This window comes from Rhinoraja longicauda, chromosome 9 (assembly GCF_053455715.1).
Source record: "Rhinoraja longicauda isolate Sanriku21f chromosome 9, sRhiLon1.1, whole genome shotgun sequence".
NCBI lineage: Eukaryota > Metazoa > Chordata > Chondrichthyes > Rajiformes > Arhynchobatidae > Rhinoraja > Rhinoraja longicauda.
The window spans coordinates 7,516,088-7,536,458 of record NC_135961.1 but is presented as its reverse complement, the minus strand read 5'-3'; the positions used below and the strand labels follow the sequence as shown (position 1 = coordinate 7,536,458).

At 46.9% G+C, this 20,371-nt stretch overlaps 1 protein-coding gene across 2 annotated transcripts in view; it reads right to left on the bottom strand.

Annotated features, from left to right (window-relative positions):
- Window positions 1-11,621: 11,621 nt before the first annotated feature.
- pus10 (pseudouridine synthase 10) overlaps window positions 11,622-20,371 on the bottom strand; it is a 73,639-nt gene continuing 64,889 nt past the window's right edge. For both annotated transcript variants that reach the window (XM_078405773.1, XM_078405772.1), the window contains exons 16-18: window positions 19,988-20,130; window positions 16,538-16,637; window positions 11,622-11,730 (exon numbers count right to left, since the gene is read on the bottom strand). In XM_078405773.1, coding sequence (XP_078261899.1) covers window positions 11,692-11,730; window positions 16,538-16,637; window positions 19,988-20,130 — 282 coding nt within the window. In that variant the 3' untranslated portion in view covers window positions 11,622-11,691. The remainder of the gene's footprint in view (window positions 11,731-16,537; window positions 16,638-19,987; window positions 20,131-20,371) is intronic.

Sequence of the window (20,371 nt, the reverse complement as noted above, 5' to 3'; positions counted from 1 at the left end):
TGTGAATCTGTGGAATTCTCTGCCTCAGAAGGCAGTGGAGGCCAATTCTCTGAATGCATTCAAGAGAGAGCTAGATAGAGCTCTTAAGGATGGCGGAGTCAGGGCGTATGGGGAGAAGGCAGGAACGGGGTACTGATTGAGAATGATCAGCCATGATCACATTGAATGGCGGTGCTGGCTCGAAGGGCTGAATGGCCTCCTCCTGCACCTATTGTCTATTGTCTACATTTGTTGTTAATGTAATCCTGATCCTTATGTATCAATATCACTGTTATGCTTATCATTTTTTGAAATTTAATAAAAAAGATTTGAAAAGAAAGAAACAGCTGGAAAAGGACGAAATGGAGCTACAAGATTGTCGGTCACAGTGCTATGACAACGATGCTGTGATGGCTGGACACAGAAGTGGTGTTTATCAAAGAATAAGTGAGAAACACAAGCTGGCAGTGTTTGTGAACTGCGACAATCACTTACTCAACTTGGTGGGAGCACGTGCAGCCAAACAGGATACACTGATGGCCACAATTTTTGGAACCATCGAAGCTCTCTACGTGTTTTTCTCTCGTCCAACAGAGCGCTGGGAAAAACTCAAAAACGCCGTGCCTGTGGTCGTTAAGTCGGAGTCCGATACCAGGTGGAGTGCAAGCACCGAAGCCGTGAAGCCCGTCAACAAGTACCTTGAGGAGATGCTTCAAGTTCTTCAGGACATTATAGGCAATGAAAACGGGACCAGTGATACATGACGTGACGCAAGGCAGCTGTACAACCGCATGCTGAGTTACGATTTTCTGACTTTGCTAGGATTTTGGAACAAAAGTACTCATTCGAGATTGACCGTATTCAAAAGAGGCCGCAGGATCCGAGCATGAACTTCCATGATGCTGCCTGGGATTTGAAAGCCCTCCGAGATCATTTTGCTGATGGAAGGGAAGTGTTGTTCAGTGAGTCACTCGACGAAGGGCTCGGTCTCTGTCAAGGATGGAATATTGAGACGTTAGAGACGAACGGCTGATGAGAACTCAAGAGACGCTGGGGTGACAGCTAAGGAGGAAATGGAAAGAATCATGAAGGGAACACTCGACCGTCTTCACAGAGAAATGGACCAAAGGCTTGCTCGTTTGCACGACACTGACGCCAAGTTTGGGTTCCTTCTCGACATCGAGGGACTGTGTGACGGTGCCGACAGAAACGACCAAAACTGCACAAATTTGGGGGAATTGTACAGCTCTGATGTTGATGGACAGCAGCTACAGTATATCAAGAAATTTTGGATTGCAGAATGTTGCTATCAAGGCAGGCCAACATGAAAACTTCAAGACCTGAAGAGCTTCTCGAATTCATTGTAAGAAAATAACTGCAGATGCTGGTACAAATCGAAGGTATTTATTCACAAAACGCTGGAGTAACTCAGCGGGTCAGGCAGCATCCCAGGAGAGAAAGAATGGGCGAGGTTTTGGGTCGAGACCCTTCTTCAGAAGAAGGGTCTGAAGAAGGGTCTCGACCCGAAACGTCGCCCATTCCTTCTCTTCTGAGATGCTGCCTGACCTGCTGAGTTACTCCAGCATTTTGTGAATAAATTCTCGAATTTATTGTTCAGTATGGAGATGAGAGTGTCTCCCCCAATCCTCACATTGCTATTCAGATAATGCTGACCATCGCAGTTTCTATCGCCAGTTGTGAGAGATCATTCAGCAAGTTAAAACGAAATACATTCGTATTTGAGAGCCTCCATGGGTCAAGGCAGACTCTGTGATCTCGCTCTGCTGAATGTAAAAGAGAAGAAGCTGAAAAAAACGACTTTGATCGCATCATAGACCAATTGGCATGAGTGAAAGCAAGGGACGTGCAGTTATAATTTTCATGTAGCGTCATAATTTGTTAATTAAAAAATTAACGAGCTTGACTTGTATTTTTGAGCTGATATTATGGTAAAGTTATCTAAAAGATGGGGGTCAGATGTTTAGACAGGGGCACAATTTCAGTGCCTGCCATAGGTGCTAATTTCCATAGATACGCCCCTGGCTGGCCCCCACCCTCAACAACGTCTCCTTCGACTCCCCCCACTTCCTCCAAATCCAAGGCGTAGCTATGGTCACCCACATGGGACCCAGCTATGCCTGCCTCTTTGTAGGGTACGTCGAACAATCCCTGTTCCAGAAGTACACTGGCCCCATCCCCGAACACTACCTCCGCTACATTGACCACTGCATCGGTGCTGCCTCCTGCACCCATGCAGAACTCACTGACTTCATCAACTTCACGACTAATTTCCATCCTGCTCTCAAATTCACTTGGACCATCTCCGACATCTCCCTACCATTTCTGGATCTCACCGTCTCCATCACAGGAGACAGACTATTGACCGACATCTACTACAAACCCACTGACTCCCACAGCTATCTAGACTGCACTTCTTCCCACCCTGCTTCCTGTAAAGATTCTATCCCCTACTCCCAATTCCTCCGTCTATGCCGCATCTGCGCCCAGGATAAGGTATTCCATACTAGATCATGGGAGATGTCCTCATCCTTTAGGAAACGGGGGTTCTCCTCTTCCATTACAGACGAGGCTCTCATAAGGTCAACTCAATATCCCGCAGCTCCGCTCTTGCTCCCCCTCCCCCCATTCGCCACATGGACAGAGTCTCCCTTGTCCTCACCTTCCACCCCATCAGCCGTCACATAAAGCATATAATCCTCCAACACTCCAACGGGATCCCACCACTGGCCACATCTTCCCATCTCCACCCCCTTCTGCTTTTCGCAGAGACCGCTCCCTTCGCAACTCCCTGGTCAACTCGTCCCTTCCCACCCAAACCACCCCCTCCCCAGGTACTTTCCCTTGCAACCACAGGAGATGCAACACCTGTCCCTTTACCTCCGCCCTCGACTTCATCCAAGGGCCCCGACAGTCTTTTCAGGTGAGGGAGGGGTTCACTTGCACCTCCTCCAACCTCGTCCACTGTATCCGCTGTTCCAGGTGTAAACTTCTCTACATCGGCGAGACCAAGCGCTGGCTCGGCGATCATTTCGCTCAACACCTCCGCTCAGTTCACCTTAACCTACCTGATCTCCCGGTGGCTCAGCACTTTAGCTTCCCCCTCCCATTCCCAATCTGACCTTTCTGCCCTGGGCGTCCTCCATTGTCAGAGTGAGGCCCAGCGCAAATTGGAGGAACAGCACCTCATATTTTGCTCACACCACAACGGTATGAACATTGACTTCTCTAACTTCAAATAGCCCTTGCTTTCCCCTCCCCCTTACCAGTTCTCCCATCAGTCTTACTGTCTCCGATTAAATTCTATCTCTGTCCTGTCCACTCCCCTGACATCAGTCTGAAGGGTCTCGAGCCAAAACATCACCCAATCCTTCTCTCCAGAGATGCTGCCTGTCCCACTGAGTTACTCCGGCATTTTGTGTCTACCTTCGATTTAAACCAGCATCTGCAGTTCTTTCCTACATATCCTTACACCAGTCTACATCCCAACCCCCATGCAGACAGCAAGCATGCTCTGAACGAACTGTACTCCACGATCAATAGCCCCAAGACAAAACATCCCAAAGCCTTGATCTTTGTAGGCGGAGATTTCAATCAAGCCAACCTCACAGCATACTACCAAAGTACTACCAGCTCATCTCAGTGGACTGGTCCATATCATCATATCATATCATATCATATATATACTCCAAAGACGTACAGGTGTGTAGGTTAATTGGCTGGGAAAATGTAAAAATTGTCCCTAGTAGGTGTAGGATAGTGTTAGTGTACGGGGATCGCTGGGCGGCACGGACTTGGTGGGCCGAAAAGGCCTGTTTCCGGCTGTATATATATGATATGATATGATATACAGCGCGGAAACAGGCCTTTTCGGCCCACCAAGTCCGCGCCGCCCAGTGATCCCTGCACATTAACACTATCCTACACACACTAGGGACAATTTTTTTACATTTACCCAGTCAAATTAACCTACATACCCGTACGTCCATGTTCAGGGATTCCGCAGTAAACCTGGATGAGTACGTCACTGCCGTGACTAACTTCACCAGCAAGTGCCCACGAAGACAATCCGAGTGGATAAACCGTGAGGTACATTCACAGGGTAAAGCCAGGTCCGCTGCATACAAGTCAGACTATCCCGAGCAGTATGATCCCTGCAAAGCCATCAAGGATGCCAAGAGACAATACCAGGACAAACGCGAGTCCCAGTATAATCATTCAGACACACGGAGAACGTGGCAAGGTCTGAATAAGATCACTGGCTACAAAGCGGGGTCAGGCAACGGCATTGGCGATAGTCCGATCCTACCCGATGAGTGGAATACTTTCTATACTCGCATCGAGCAGAAGGCCAAAAGGGCGATGACACCTGGCCCTTCAGACACCAATGTGCCTCTCTCCAGTGTCTGTTGCAGAGATTAGATTGGTCTTCCTGAGGGTGAACCCATGGAAAACAACTGGGCCAGACGGAGTTCCTGGCCTTGTCCTAGGTCGCTGCATGGCCCAGGTATTTGCAGACATCTTTAATCTCTCCATACTCTGTTCTGAGGTGCCCACCCGCTTCAAGAAGGCCGCCATCACCCCGGTGCCAAAGAAAAGCCAGATGTCATGCCTAAGCGACTACCATCAAGTGGTCTTGACATCCACCATAATGAAATGTTTTGAAAGGCTAATTATGAAACGCATTAAATCCAGTCTACCAAGCAGCTTTGACCCACTGCAGGTGAGTTCACCTACCGCCACAACAGGTCCACAGCCGATACCATTGCCCTGGCCCTACTCTCATCCCTGGAACACCTGGATAGGAGAGACACCTACATCAGACTCCTCTTCGTAGACGACAGCTCTGCCTTTAACACCATCATACCATCCACGCTCATCACCAAACTCGCGGGACTTGGAATCAGCACTCATCTCTGCAACTAGATCCTCGACTTCCCGACCAACAGACCCCAATCAGTGAGGATAGGGGACAAATAATCCTCCACGATAATCCTCAACACTGATGCTCCACAAGGCTGCGTTCTCAGCCCCCTTCTTTACTCCTTGTACACCCACAACTGAGTAGCCATGGACAAATCCAACTCCATTTACAAATTCACAGGCAACACCACCATTGTGGACCGGATATCAAATAATGATGAGACGGAGTACAGGGAGGAGATTGAGAACCTCATGACCTGGTGACGAGACAAACAACCTTTCTCTCAATGTCAGCACGACAAAGGAGATAGTGATCGACTTAAGGAAGCGAAGTGGTACACTTGCATTGATGGTGCCGAAGTTGAGATGGTTGAAAACTTCAAATTCCTAGAAGTAAATATCACCAACAGCTTCTCCTGGACCATCCATGTTGAAGAAACCACCAAGAAAACATATCACGCCTCTACTTCCATAGAAGGCTTAGGAAGTTCGGCATGTCCCCAACAACCCTCACCAACTTCTACACATGTGCCGTGGAAACCATTTCATCAGAATGTACAATTTCTTGTTTTGGGGAACAGCTCCATCAAAGACCTTAAAAAAATTGCAGAGAATTGTGGACATCGCCCAGAGCATCACACAAACCAATCTCCCTTCCGTTGACTCAATTTACACCTCACGCTGCCTCGTCAAGGCCAGCAGCATAATCAAGGACGAGTCGCACCCTGGCCACTCCCTCTTCTCCCCTCTCCCATTGGGTAAAAGGTATAGAAGTGTGAAAACGCACACCTCCAGATTCAGGGACAGTTTCTTCCAGCTGTTATCAGGCAACTGAACCATCCTAGCACAACCAGAGAGCAGTTCTGAACTACTATCTACCTCATTGGTGACCCTTGGACTAACTTTGATCGGACTATACCAGCTTTATCTTGCACTAAACATTATTCCCTTATCATGTATTTGTACACTGTGAATGGCTCGATTGTAAAAATGGCTGGTTAGCACGCAACAAAAGCGTTTCACTGTACCTCAGTATACGCGACAATAAACGAAAGTGAACTGAATTGAACTGAGTATGCAAACAGTTTTACGGGACCTGCTGCAAGGGATTTTAATGAGGAAAATCTGGCTGGGTGGATGAATGTCGGCAAAGAAACACCTGTACCGACTAAAATTATTGATATTGCTCTGAATCCTGATTAAAAACCAATGAGAGTGATGAAGCCAAAACAGATGTAGCTGAAAGACTTACCATGGACAAGTTAATTGAGTTGGCAGGTGAATTTATAAGTGTGTTAGATCAGCGTACCTTCATGAGGGAACAAGAGTTAATGACTCCTCATTTGATCTATGAAAAATTACACAGGGAAAGATCAAAGCACAGAAAACAACTTCGCTTAGGTGAAATGTTTAAAACGTAGCCAAGCAAAATGTGGGTCTGAGTAGTTGGCCTACATCCGATAATTCTGTGGCTTCAACTTGTGACTAGTTCTACAATTCCAGAAAAATGCAAAAAATTGCCACTACTCAACATATACTGTGCTAATAAACCTGTGCCATTTATACCTGTGCCAATGCATTTCATCAATCATTTAATTCACATATATTTGTTTTTATTTTATGTTTTAAGTTCCGACCAGTGCATGGTGGTCTCGAGACACGGGAGGTATAATTAGTGGGTCAAATGTGAATTGTCTTATCATTATCTGACAGTGCCCATGGAAGAGTGTATGGAAGAAGCAAATGAGAGGCACAAAGTACCAGGAGCTGGTGGAGATGTGCCGGCACAGAGGCTGGAAGACACGCTATGAACCCATAGAGGTGGGCTGCAGAGGCTTTGCAGGACGCTCACTCTGCAAAGTCCTCAACCAGTTGGGCATTACGGGGCTGGCAAAGAAGAGGGCCATTCAATCCGCAAGCGAAGCCGCAGAGAAAGCCACTAAATGGCTTTGGATTAAGGGGGCTGATCCGTGGGCAGTTGCTGCTGGGACGCAAGTCGGGGCCTGATCAACCCCGGCTGGGTCGCCTGGGCGAGGGTGTCTGATGTTGTGAGACCCGAAGCACCCGATGACCCCAGGTCACATCACTGAGGATGCGTCCCAGCGCTGCCAAGCATGTTTCTCACCAACGCCAGATCCATCATCAACAAAATGGACGAATTAAATCTACAAATATCCGCAAACAAACTCGTTGAGGACTGTTGTATTCTCTTAATAACAGAGACATGGCTTCATCCACTTATCCCAGACGGAGCCATTGAGCTAGCCGGACGAACAGCGTTTCGCTGGGATAGAAACGTTGACTCCGGTAAGAGCAAGGGAGGGGGGTTATGCATTTGCGTGCACAACAACTGGTGCACTAACACCAAAATCATGGATAGCCATTGTTCTTCTGATCTGGAGATCCTGACAGTTAAATGCAGGCCTTTTTACCTTCCTCGTGAATTTACAGTTGCTATAGTAACAGCAGTCTACATCCCACCGAATGCTAACGCTAGCACAGCTTTAGGCTACCTGCTCGGTGCAATAAACTCACAACAGAGCACACATCCAGAAGCAGCCCACATCATAGCCGGTGATTTCAACCATGCAGACTTAAAGAAAGTTCTCCCGAAATTTGAACAACACAACCTAAGATGTGCTACCAGGGGAAAAAATACACTAGACAAGGTTTATTCAAACATTAAGAAGGGTTTCAGGTCAGCACCACTACCACACCTGGGGCAGTCAGATCACCTGTCCATATTCCTAACTCCAGCATACACCCCACTCAGGAGGAAAGCTCCAGTCACCATAAAGACTGTTAAGACATGGCCTGAAGGAGCTTCCTCGCAGCTGCAGGATTGCTTAGAAAGGACCAACTGGGATATTTTTGTGGATCAGGACTTGGAGGAGTACATATCAACTGTACTCTGCTACATCCAAAACGGTGTTGACAATGTCACCGTCGACAAATGTATCCGGGTGTATCCCAATCAGAAGCCCTGGATGACAAAGGACGTCAAGTCTCTCCTCAAGGACCGTAACACCGCCTTCAGGTCTAGTGATAGAGCTCTATACAGTGCTGCTAGAACCAACCTGAAGAGAGGCATCAAGGATGCCAAAGCGACCTACAAGAGGAAGATTGAGGACCACTTTACCAACAACGACCCACGGCGGGTGTGGCAAGGCATCCAGCACATCACCAACTACAAGACCAGCAACCGCACGACTGCCGACGGCGACGCCTCGCTGGCAGAGGAACTTAACTGTTTCTTTGCTCGTTTCGAGGTGAAAGCTGCAGTGGCAGACACAACACCCTCACCAGCATCTGGCAGCCACATCTTCACTGTGCAGGAGAATGATGTTAAGCGTGTGCTCAGAGCAGTGAATCCCAGGAAAGCTGCAGGCCCCGATGGTGTGACGGGAAGAGTGCTGAAGGGATGTGCAGACCAGCTATCTGAGGTCTTCACAAAAATCTTCAACCTGTCCCTATCAAAATCCATCATCCCTCCCTGCCTGAAGTCTGCCACAATCATCCCACTGCCGAAAAAGACTGTCATCAGCGGCCTTAACGACTACCGTCTGGTAGCACTCACACCGGTCATCACAAAGTGCTTCGAGAGGCTGGTCCTGCAGCACATCAAAGCCAGCCTCCCACCCACCTTCAACCCATACCAGTTTGCCTACAGAGCAAATAGGTCTACAGAGGATGCCATCGCCACAGCTCTTCACACTGCACTGACCCACCTTGAACACCAGGGGAGCTATGTGAGGATGCTTTTCCTAGACTTCAGCTCTGCCTTTAACACAGTCATCCCGGGCAGACTGGTCACCAAACTTTCTGACCTTGGATTTTCCCAAATCATCTGCCAATGGATCAAGGACTTCCTGACCAACCGCCCCCAGACCGTCAGAATAAGCCCTCACCTCTCCTCCACCCTTACACTGAGCACCGGGTCACCACAGGGCTGTGTGTTGAGCCCCATCCTTTACTCCCTCTACACTCATGACTGCGCCCCCACCCATCCCACCAACACCATCATCAAGTTCGCGGATGACACGACTGTGGTTGGACTTATCTCAGGAGATGAGACAGCCTACAGGGATGAAATCCAAAGACTGGCAGCATGGTGTTCAGTGAACAATCTTGTCCTGAACTCCTCAAAAACAAAAGAACTTATAATAGACTACCGGAAAACCAGTGCAGAACCCGATCCATTCTACATCAATGGGGACTGTGTGGAAAGGGTACCCGCTTTCAGGTTCCTGGGTACGCACATCGCAGAGGATCTCACCTGGTCTACCAACACCATTACCATAGTGAAGAAGGCACAGCAGAGACTCCACTTCCTGAGGATCCTCAGGAAAACCAACCTGCAGGAGAAGCTCATGATGTCCTTCTACCGCTGCTCCATCGAGAGTGTGCTGGCATACTGTATAACCACATGGTATGCCAGCCACTCAGAGAAGGACAGGAAGGCCCTTCAGAGGGTCATCAAGACGGCCCAGAAGATCATCGGCTGCTCACTGCCCTCTCTGGATTACCTGTTCAGCCTACGCCGCCTCAGCAGAGCAGACAAAATAATAAAAGACCCATCCCATCCTGGCCATCATCTGTTTGATCTTCTGCCCTCTGGTCGACGTTTCAGCTCGATCAAATCCCGCACAAACATACTCAAGAACAGTTTTTACCCCATAGCCATACGTGAACTGAACTGAACACTGTCAAACACTGATACGCACTGTTACACTGACTTTCAGCACTAGGTTACACTTTTTAAACTGCACTACAATGTGATCCATATTCATTCCTGTATTTAGTTTTTTATTTATTTATCAACTACTCGCTTGTTTGTAACATTTTGTATTTGCATTTATTGTATATATGTTTTATTTCTCGTGTGTTATGCACTGTCAGGATTGCTATTTTAATTTCGTTGTACCTGTTGCAATGACAATAAAGGAATTCTATTCTTCTATTCTATTCTATCCAGAAGATGTATCTTGCACAGTGGGTCAAATGTGTATTGTCTTATCATTATCACATGAACTCTGTAGGAGTTCGCGATCGCAGGCAGTGAGAATGGGCCCGCACCTGTCCTCCACTATCACCCTGATAGCCCGGCACACCACAGGGCTGTGTTCTGAGCCCCATGCCCTACTCTCTCTTCACACACGACTGTGTTCCTGCATTCAACACCAACACCATTGTCAAGTTTGCAGACGACACAAGGGTGATCGGGCTTATCACCAACGGTGATGAAACAAAATACAGAGCGGAGGTGCAGAACCTGGCGGACTGGTGCTCTGATAACAACCTGTCCCTAAATACCACCAAGACCAAGGAGCTGATCATCAACTTCCGCAGGTTACACAACGGGGAATACGCCCCGATCTTTATCAACGGGGACAGTGTGGAGAGAGTGTCCAGCTTCAAGTTTCTGGGCACTCACATTTCGGAGGACCTAACATGGTCCAATATCACTGCTGCGCTGGTCAAGAAGGCACAGCAACGACTGTTCTACCTAAGAACACTGAAAAAGTCTGGTCTACCCCAACAGCTGCTGACGACCTTCTACCGCTGCACCATAGAGAGCATCCTAACACATGGCATCCCTGTGTGGTATCTCAGCTGCACGGAGGCAGAGAGGAAAGCTCTTCAGCGGGTAGTCCATAGAACTCAGAGGACCATCGGAACACAGCTACCAGCCTTGGAGGGCATCTACAACACACGATGCCTCAGAAAAGCCACCAGCATCCACAAAGACTCTTCACACCCCTGCAACAGTCTGTTCGAACTTCTACCATCGGGCAGGCGATACAAGGCCTTCTACGCTCGCACCTCCAGACTCAGGAACAGCTTCATCCCCAGGGCCATAGCTGCTATGAACTGGTCCTACTGAGCCGGATGGTCACATCGCACAGTGATCCGGCACAGATCTACTTACACTTTATTCTGTTTTAAAACTGTTCTAATCTGTTTCATTGGGTTGTTTAAATTAATACTGACTAGCTAATTAATTTATTACATCGTATGGGAGGCGCATTCCCAATCTCGTTGTACCCCTGTACAATGACAATAAAGATATATTATATTATTATTATTATAAAACAGCAAGGTTCTGGAACCAAGGGTGCCAGAAAGTCGGTGGTGTACCCATGCCTTGAAACCACATTTCTTTGGATCTACATGTAAAAGTATTCATTGAAATTACAATATTTTCACAAATCTAAGTAGTGCTATTATTTTCAGGTAGGAAGCCAATTTACTAGCCTTTTGGGCAAGGAGTGCCCAATACCACATTGCCTAAAATAGCTATAAATATTTAATGTGTAGGAAGGAACTGCAGATGCTGGTTTGCACTGAAGATAAGACACAAAATGCTGGAGTAACTCAGCGGGACAGGCAGCATCTCTGGGGAGAAGGAATGGGTGACGTTTCGAATCGAGACATTTGACATGCCAACAGGGTTTGAAGAAGGGTCTCGACCCGAAACGTCACCCATTCCTTGCTCCATATAAATATTTAAGACTGGGCAATATCATATCGATATGAATGGGAAATCCTTAGCTTGGGCATCACTTGTGATGAGACCGGTCATCTTTTTCAGATTGGCTGCTTATCTGTTCCAGAAGTCACTGTAGATTTACTTCGTAATCAATTTATGAGCTAATGAACATTTTTTTTTTTTTTTAATTATGAAAACAAACCAGTTCCAATGTTATATTTAATGGAGTTTTTTTGGCTGTAGCTTTAACCGGGCACGATTATCCAGCAATTGCATAAACTTCATTCATCCAATTTAGGAGGCCAGTCAACATCTACAGACTGAAGAAATGAAAAGATAACATGTTTCACCATAACAGTATTTAACACAATCAACATAACAGTATTTGCACCATGTAGTGACTACCACTGATAGATTGTTAGCCTTTACAAATGATGTCAGATACAAGTTCTCAAAGCAACTTTTAAAAATGGTGTATAGGCCTCTCCAAGGTTTTGCATCCAGATTTCCAAAACGGGTCTTATATCAACCCGAGGAGTTGCTGAGCAGAGGACAGATTCTGCCCTTAAAGAACAAAACGTTCTCACGGAACAAACATGACCTTGTTTGAAACAGTTTTGTTGTCAGTAAAAAAGACAGACACCCCTCCTTTGGCAGATGGCATAACATGATAGAATTCAACCTGCAATTTGAGAGGGAGAGGCTGAAATAGCATGCATCAGTGTTGCTGTTGATTAAAGGTAACTGCACGAGGGGGGAGCTGGAAGGGACCCTAGCAGGAATTACAGTGGAACAGCAATGGCAGGAATTTCTGGAAGTAAATCAGAAGATGCAGCATATCCCAAAGAGGAAGATTCCAAGAGGAGGTGACCATAGCTGACAAGGGAAGTAAAGATTGTTGTGATATTGCAAGGACTACTTTGTTGTATCACAAGGACTACTTTGTTTGACCGTGTAGTAACGTGTATATAAGAGAATGAGGTGATTTGGTGGTCACTGGTTCCAGGTGGCCGTGGAATAAACAGCCTGGATTAAAGCACCAGCTTTCTAACCTTTTAAACAGGTGTACTTATGGTCCTTCCAGGGTCATAACAAAGGTATAACAGATATCGGATCACGAAGTACAACAAAGACAGCATAAAACTAAAAGAGAAGGCACATCACATTGCAAAGATTAGTGAAAAACTGGAGGATCGGGAAAAAACAATACTAGGCTTGTATACACTGGAATTTAGAAGGATGAGAGGAGATCTTATCAAAACGTATAAGATTATTATGGGGTTGGACACGTTAGAGGCAGGAAACATGTTCCCAATGTTGGGGGAGTCCAGAACAAGGGGCCACAGATTAAGAATAAGGGGTAGGCCATTTAGAACTGAGATGAGGAAAAACTTTTTCAGGCAGAGAGTTGTGAATCTGTGGAATTCTCTGCCTCAGAGGGCAGTGGAGGCCAATTCTCTGAATGCATTCAAGAGAGAGCTGGATAGAGCTCTTAAGGATAGCGGAGTCAGGGGGTATGGGGAGGAACGGGGTACTGATTGAGAATGATCAGCCATGATCACATTGAATGGCGGTGCTGGCTCGAAGGGCCGAATGGCCTCCTCCTGCACCTATTGTCTATTGTCTATAATAGAAGGCAACTAAAAAGCCAATAAGGAGAGAGAAGATTAAATATGAAGGTAGGCAAACCAACAATATAAAAGTAAAAGATTTCACAGATATAAAAGTATACAGATAGATATAGAGAGTACACTAGAGGCAGGTGAATGGTGCTGGAGAGGTAGTAACGGGAAAACAAAGAAATTGTGGATGAACTGAGTTAAGAAGTCAAGAACATGTTTTTTAAATGTAGTTTTCACAGTGGATAACACCAGCAATCTGCCAGAAATTCAAAAGTCAGGGAACAGAAGCGAGTTCAGTCAGTATTACTAAAGAGATTGGACCAGATGGAATGCACCCCAGGGTTCCGAAAGAGGTTGATTGCAGAATAGTTCCAGAGGACTGGAAATTGTCAGGAATAGTTCCAGAGGACTGGAAATTGTCAGGAATAGTTCCAGAGGACTGGAAAAATCACAAATGTAATTCCACTCCTCAAGAAGGAAGCGAGGCAAAAGAAAATAAATTACAGTGTCAGTTAGTCTGACTTCTGTGGTTGGTGTAATTTTAGAGTCCATTATTAAGGAAGAGGTTTTTGGCGTACTTGGAAGCACATGATAAAATAGACGGAAGTCAGTCAGCATAGTTTTGTTAAGGGGAGATACCGCCTGACAAATCTGTTGGTGGTTTTTGAGGAAGTAAGAAGCGGGATAGACAAAAGAGAGTCAGTGGATGTTGTTTACTTGGATTTTCAGGAGGCCTCTGATATGGTGCCACATGTGAGGCTGCTGAACAAGATAGTCAAATCAAGTCAAGTCAAGTCAATTTTATTTGTATAGCACATTTAAAAACAACCCACGTTGACCAAAGTGCTGTACATCAGTTCAGGTACTAAGAAATGAACATGCAATGGCACACAAACATAACAGCACATACATAAACAGTTCACAGCGCCCTCTCAGAGGGCCTCAAACGCTCGGGAGTAGAAAATAGGTTTTGAGCCTGGACTTAAAGGAGTCGATGGAGGGGGCAGTTCTGATGGGGAGAGGGATGCTGTTCCACAGTCTAGGAGCTGCAACCGCAAAAGCGCGGTCACCCCTGAGCTTAAGCCTAGACCGCGGGATAGTGAGTAGCCCCAAGTCGACCGACCTGAGGGACCTGGAGATAGAGTGGTGGGTTAGAAGATTTTTGATATCATATCATATCATATCATATATATACAGCCGGAAACAGGCCTTTTCGGCCCTCCAAGTCCGTGCCGCCAGTGATCCCCGTACATTAACACTATCCTACACCCACTAGGGACAATTTTTACATTTACCCAGCCAATTAACCTACATACCTGTACGTCTTTGGAGTGTGGGAGGAAACCGAAGATCTCGGAGAAAACCCACGCAGGTCACGGGGAGAACGTACAAACTCCTTACAGTGTAGCACCCGTAGTCAGGATCGAACCTGAGTCTCCGGCGCTGCATTCGCTGTAAAGCAGCAACTCTACCGCTGCGCTACCGTGCCGCCCACATGGGGGGGGGGGGGGGGGCAAGCCCGTTTAGGGCTTTGTATGTGAATAGGAGGAGCTTGAAGTTGATTCTGTACCGTACTGGGAGCCAGTGGAGAGAGGCCAAAATCGGGGTGATGTGGTCAATTTACGGGTACCAAGATAGGAGCCCATAGTATTAGAGGCAAGGCACTAGCGTGGATAGAAGGTTGGCTGACTGGCAGGAGGGGGTCTATTATGGCTGGCTGCCAGTGACTAGTGGTGTTCTGCAGGGGTCAGTGTTGTGTCCGCTACTGTTCATGTTATATGTTAATGGTCTGGATGAGGGGATTGATGGCTTTGTGGTCGAGTTTGTGGACGATACAAAGATAGGTGGAAGGGCAGGTAGTGTTGAGGAGCCGTGGAGGCTGCCGACAGACGGGGGAGTGGGCAAAGAGGTGGCGAATGGAACGCAGCGTAGCACAGTATTCAGTCATGCACTTCGAAAGAAGGAATAAAGGTGTAGACTATTTTCTAAATGGGGAGAGGATTAAAAAATCAGAGGTGCAAAGGGACTCAGGAGCAGGATTACCAAAAGGTCAATTTGCAGATTGATTTGGCAGTAATGGAAGGCAACTACAATGCTCGCATTCATTTCGAGGGGATTAGAATATAAAAGCAAGGATGTAATTCTGAGGCTTTATCTGGCACTGGTGAGGCTACATTTGGAATATTGTGAGCAGTTTTGGGCCCCATATCTGAGGAAGGATGTGCTGATGTTGCTGAGAGTCCAGAGGAGGTTTACGAGGATGATCCTGGAGATGATTGGGTTAATGTAGGAGGAGAGTTTGGCGGCACTGAGCCTGTACTCAATGGAGTTTATAAGGATGAGGGGGATCTCACTGAGACCTACCGGCTAATGAAAAGCCTAGATAGAACGGAGGAGTTTAGAACCAGAGGGCACAGCCTCAGAATAAAAGGACGTGCCTTCCAAATGGAGACGAGGAGGAATTTATTTTGCCAGAGGGTGGTGAATCTGTGGTATTCATTGCCACAGGCAGCTGTGGAGGCCAAACTTTGGGTATTTTTAAGGCAGAGTTCGATAGGGTCTTGATTAGTAAGGGCATCAAAGGTCACGCGGAGAAAGCAGGAGAATGGGGTTGAGGGAAAAAAAAATAGATCAGCCATGATCGAATGGTGGAGTCGACTCTAGGGGCTGAATGGCCTAATTCTGTTCCTCTGCTTTATGGTAGTAGAAACATTTGTTTCATGTGCTGCCCAGTCAAATTATACCACATGGGTAATCATGTATAAAATAATCAGTCATATCTACTGAGAAAGTGCAGGCTAAACAAAGACTGCAATGAGGTGGATTGTAGATTGGGAATACAGCGCATGAGAGGTCCTTTCCAGTGTCTGCGAGCTATTATCAGATCCATAAACTAGTCGTTTGAATCACTTAGCACATTAGCCACGGCATTTCCTTCATAAGAACTACAACATCTCAAGTACATGAAGTGCCGCAATGCAAGGTCTGTCTTGTAGTGCTCAGCATTTGCAATTTGAACCAGCTGACCCTCAATTTGAAACATTAACAGCAATCTCTGTTCCTCTGTCCCTCCCTTCCCCTCCCCCTTCCCAGATCTCCCTCTGTCTTCCTGTCTCCACCTATATCCTTCCTTTGTCCCGCCCCACTGACATCAGTCTGAAGAAGGGTCTCGACCAGAAACGTCGCCCATTCCTTCTCTCCTGAAATGCTGCCTCATTTCCAATGGGAATGGAAATTCCCATTGCTGCCTCATTTCCAATGGGAATGGAAATTCCCATTGCTGCCTCATTTCCAATGGGAATGGAAATTCCCATTTCCAGCCTGACTTGCTGAGTTACTCCAGCATTTTGTGAATAAATACCTTCAAAAATACTCAAAATGTAATTGACGTTAGAAATAGGTTCCTTTTCTGGCAAAGCATTGAACTTCGAGACCATCCCCAAAATAACGCATTTTGTTCCGATTGACTTACAACAAAAGTACAAATAATAGAAATTATACTCACCAACACATCGAGTTCAAGAATGTCTGCTGTTGTGTTCATTAGCGTGCCAAGATTCGGCTTTGTACGTCCAAAGTCCCCGTGTACAAACTCTTTAACATAGCTAATGGGATAGTTAAGGAAAAAATCTACTATTCAACAGGATATGTTAACAAGTACTTAACGTTGGCATTAATGTAATCAGCATGAGACTTGCTTACTTTCAAGAGGACTCAGCAGAGCCATTAGTATTTGCCATTTGTGTCTGGGGAAGATCAATTGATCTTAATTGACTAAATTAATCCAGTAGTTTAGAGTAATGGCGCAGAAACAGGCCCTTCTGTTTACCGGGTCCACGCCAACCAGCGATCCCCGTACACTTACGCTATCCTGCACACCAGGAACAATTTATAATCTTTGCCAATTAACCTTCAAACCCGTACGTCTTCAGAATGTGGGAGGGAACGGGAGCACCTGGGGGAAAACTACAGTCATGGGGAGAATGTACAAACTCTTGACAGACAAGCACCCGTAGTCAGGATCGAACCGTGCCTCTGGTGCAGCAAGGCAGCAACTCTACCGCGGCGCCACCGTAGTTTGGAGCGTGGGAGGAAACCAGAACATCCGGAGAAAAACCCTTGCAGGTGTTTGTACAAACTCCATCCAGACATATGCCGTAGGCAGGTTCGAACCTGGGTTTCTGGCGCTGTAAGGCAGCATCACTACCACCGTGCCACCCCCTGATGTCTGGTCACATCAATCATAAGCAGTCAAGCACTGCGTTTGGAATGTAATTTCACCGGAATTTAGCTACTTAGTCCATGTTTGGACCAAGGCTCAGCGATGGAACTAAACAGTCCTGACAAATCCCAAATTGGGCATTGCCCAGGAGGTTTTTCACACAGTGTTTATTTTTGCACTGCCCAGTAGATGCCGGTGCTATAACTAGGGACTATAACTATACTGGACCAACTTGGCTAGAGTGGGGCTAATTCTGAAGCACAAGTCTTTAGACTGCAGACGGAAGGTTGTTTGGTCCCATAATCATTGCTGGATCATAGAAACATAGAAACGTAGAAAATAGGTGCAGGAGTAGGCCATTCGGCCCTTCGAGCCTGCACCACCATTCAATATGATCATGGCTGATCATCCAACTCAGTATCCCGTACCTGCCTTCTCTCCATACCTCCTGATCCCTTTAGCCACAAGGGCCACATCTAACTCCCTCTTAAATATAGCCAATGAACTGGCCTCAACTACCTTCTGTGGCAGAGAATTCCACAGATTCACCACTCTCTGTGTGAAAAAAAACGTTCTCATCTCAGTCCTAAAAGACTTCCCCTTTATCCTTAAACTGTGACCCCTTGTTCTAGACTTCCCCAACCTCGGGAACAATCTTCCTGCATCTAGCCTGTCCAACCCCTTAAGAATTTTGTAAGTTTCTATAAGATCCCCCCTCAATCTTCTAAATTCCAGCGAGTACAAGCCGATCCAATACTCTTAGCCTTGATGTCACATACAGTGCATGAAACGGACTGAACACTGCCTTGAGTGATGATAGGGAGGTTTGACAAGGAAGCTGAAATGGATCAAACAATGTTTGCAAAGGCTTCAGTCGAGTTATCAGCAGTTGCATGCTGGCCCATGCCATTGTTGAAGATGGGGATGTTCTTGGTTCCTCCTGCTCCTGTTAGCCGTTTAATTATCTACGATCATTCACAGGTTGACTGCGGGTCGGTTGGGTGTGGGATCAGTTTGCTCCGTCTATTGCAAGGTGTTTTGTAGTTTAGGTTCGATTAGTTTCGCCAGTTTGGCTCCTCAATTTCCTGGTGCTGTTTACAGCTTACCTTCAATACTCCTCACTCATTGAACCGAGGCAACCTTTTCCTCAGATAGACACCGAATGCTGGAGTAACTCAGCAGGACAGGCAGCATCTCTGGATAGAAGGAATGGGTGATGTTTCGGTTCGAGACCCTTTTTCTTTACGATTAAGCCATTGGATTAGAGACTGCATTGTACGAAGGAACTGCAGATGCTGGTTTACACTGAAGATAGACACAAAAAGCTGGAGTAACAGAGAGACACTAAGATAGGCACAAAAAGATAGACACAAAATTCCAGCATTTTGTGCCTATTTACAGTATTGTACATTTCTGATAGTCAATAGTCAATAGTCGTTTATTTGTCACATACACATAAATGTGTAGTGAAATGAAAAATTACCCGCAGTTCAACAATAAGACCAATAAGAATAATCAATAAAAATGCAATAACACATACAATCATAAACCAACACCAAACAAAAGAAACATCCATCACAGTGTGTCTCCCCCAGTCACCTCCTCACTGTGATGGAAGGCCAGAATGTCTTTTCTCTTTCCCTGCCGTCTTCTCCCGCGATCAGGCTGTTGGAGTTGCCACGTCGGGGCGGTCGGGGCTCCCGACATTGAAGCGCCGCGCTGAACAGTGAAAATCCCGCGGCCTATTCCAGGCCGCGCCGGACGGTGAAAGGTCCACGGCGGGCCGACCCAAGCCCCGCGATTCGGGGCGGGCCAAGACGCTGTCGCTGCCGCTGCCGGAGCTCCTGATGTCGGCCCCCACCCAGGGGCCTGCGGGCTTCCGACGTCCAGGCGGCCCGCGCCGGTGCCTCCGGAGACGAGTCGCAGCCGCTCCCGCAGCATCCGAAGGTGGTGAGTCCGGGCCGCGGGCTCTGCGAACCAGAGCCTGGGTGGTCCCACCCGGAGGCCGCCAGCTCCAGGTGCATGGCTGATGGTAGGCCGCAGCGGGAACGGAGACACGACACAGAAACAAAGGTCGGGTCTCCGTTCGGGTTTCACAGTTCCCACCCCCCCACATAACACACAACCGCAAACACTACATCATATTTAAACTACAATTCAGACAAAAACAACAAAAAACACAAAAGACAAATGGACTGCAGGCAAGCCGCAGCTGCGAGGGCAGCGCTGGCTGTTGATGATCCACACAGCCTCACAGTTGCCCAGCTATAACTTGCTAGATCTGTTCTGATCGGCGAGACTAATACAGCACTGTCTTACGTTCTCACAGGGAAAAAAATATCAGTTTTGAAAAACTTACATCTTTTGCTTTAGATTTTTTTAGATTTTTATTTTAGATTTTAGAGATACAGCGCGGAAACAGGCCCTTCGGCCCACCGAGTCCGCGCCGCCCAGCGATCCCCGCACACTAACACTATCCTACACCCACTAGGGACAATTTTTACATTTACCCAGTCAATTAACCTACATACCTGTACGTCTTTGGAGTGTGGGAGGAAACCGAAGATCTCGGAGAAAACCCACGCAGGTCACGGGGAGAACGTACAAACTCCGTACAGACGGCGCCCGTAGTCAGGATCGAACCTGAGTCTCCGGCGCTGCATTCGTTGTAAGGCAGCAACTCTACCGCTGCGCCACCACTTTATTATTATGCAAACAGATTAAAAAAGATACGATCCAGCCTGAGTCTTCAAGTAAAGACGAAAGTGATGTTGATCTACGTACTCTACTTTCATGTTATGTATCACTCGCACTCTTACAGCCAGAGGTCTTCGATGAAGAACTCGTAGCGGCGTCTTCTGATCAATCTTTAGGTCCTATAGACGTGCAAAAAATTGCTACATTTCACATCTTAGAAGCTGTTTTAATGCAAAACCAGACATTAGAGTCATAGAGTGATAGAGCGTGGAAACAGGCCCTTCAGCCCAACATCCCCACACCGGCCAACTTGTCCCAGCTACACTATTCCCACCTGCCTGCGTTTGGTCCACATCCCTCCAAACTTGTCCTTTCCATGTACCTGTCTAACTGTTTCTTAAACGTTGTGATGGTCCCTGC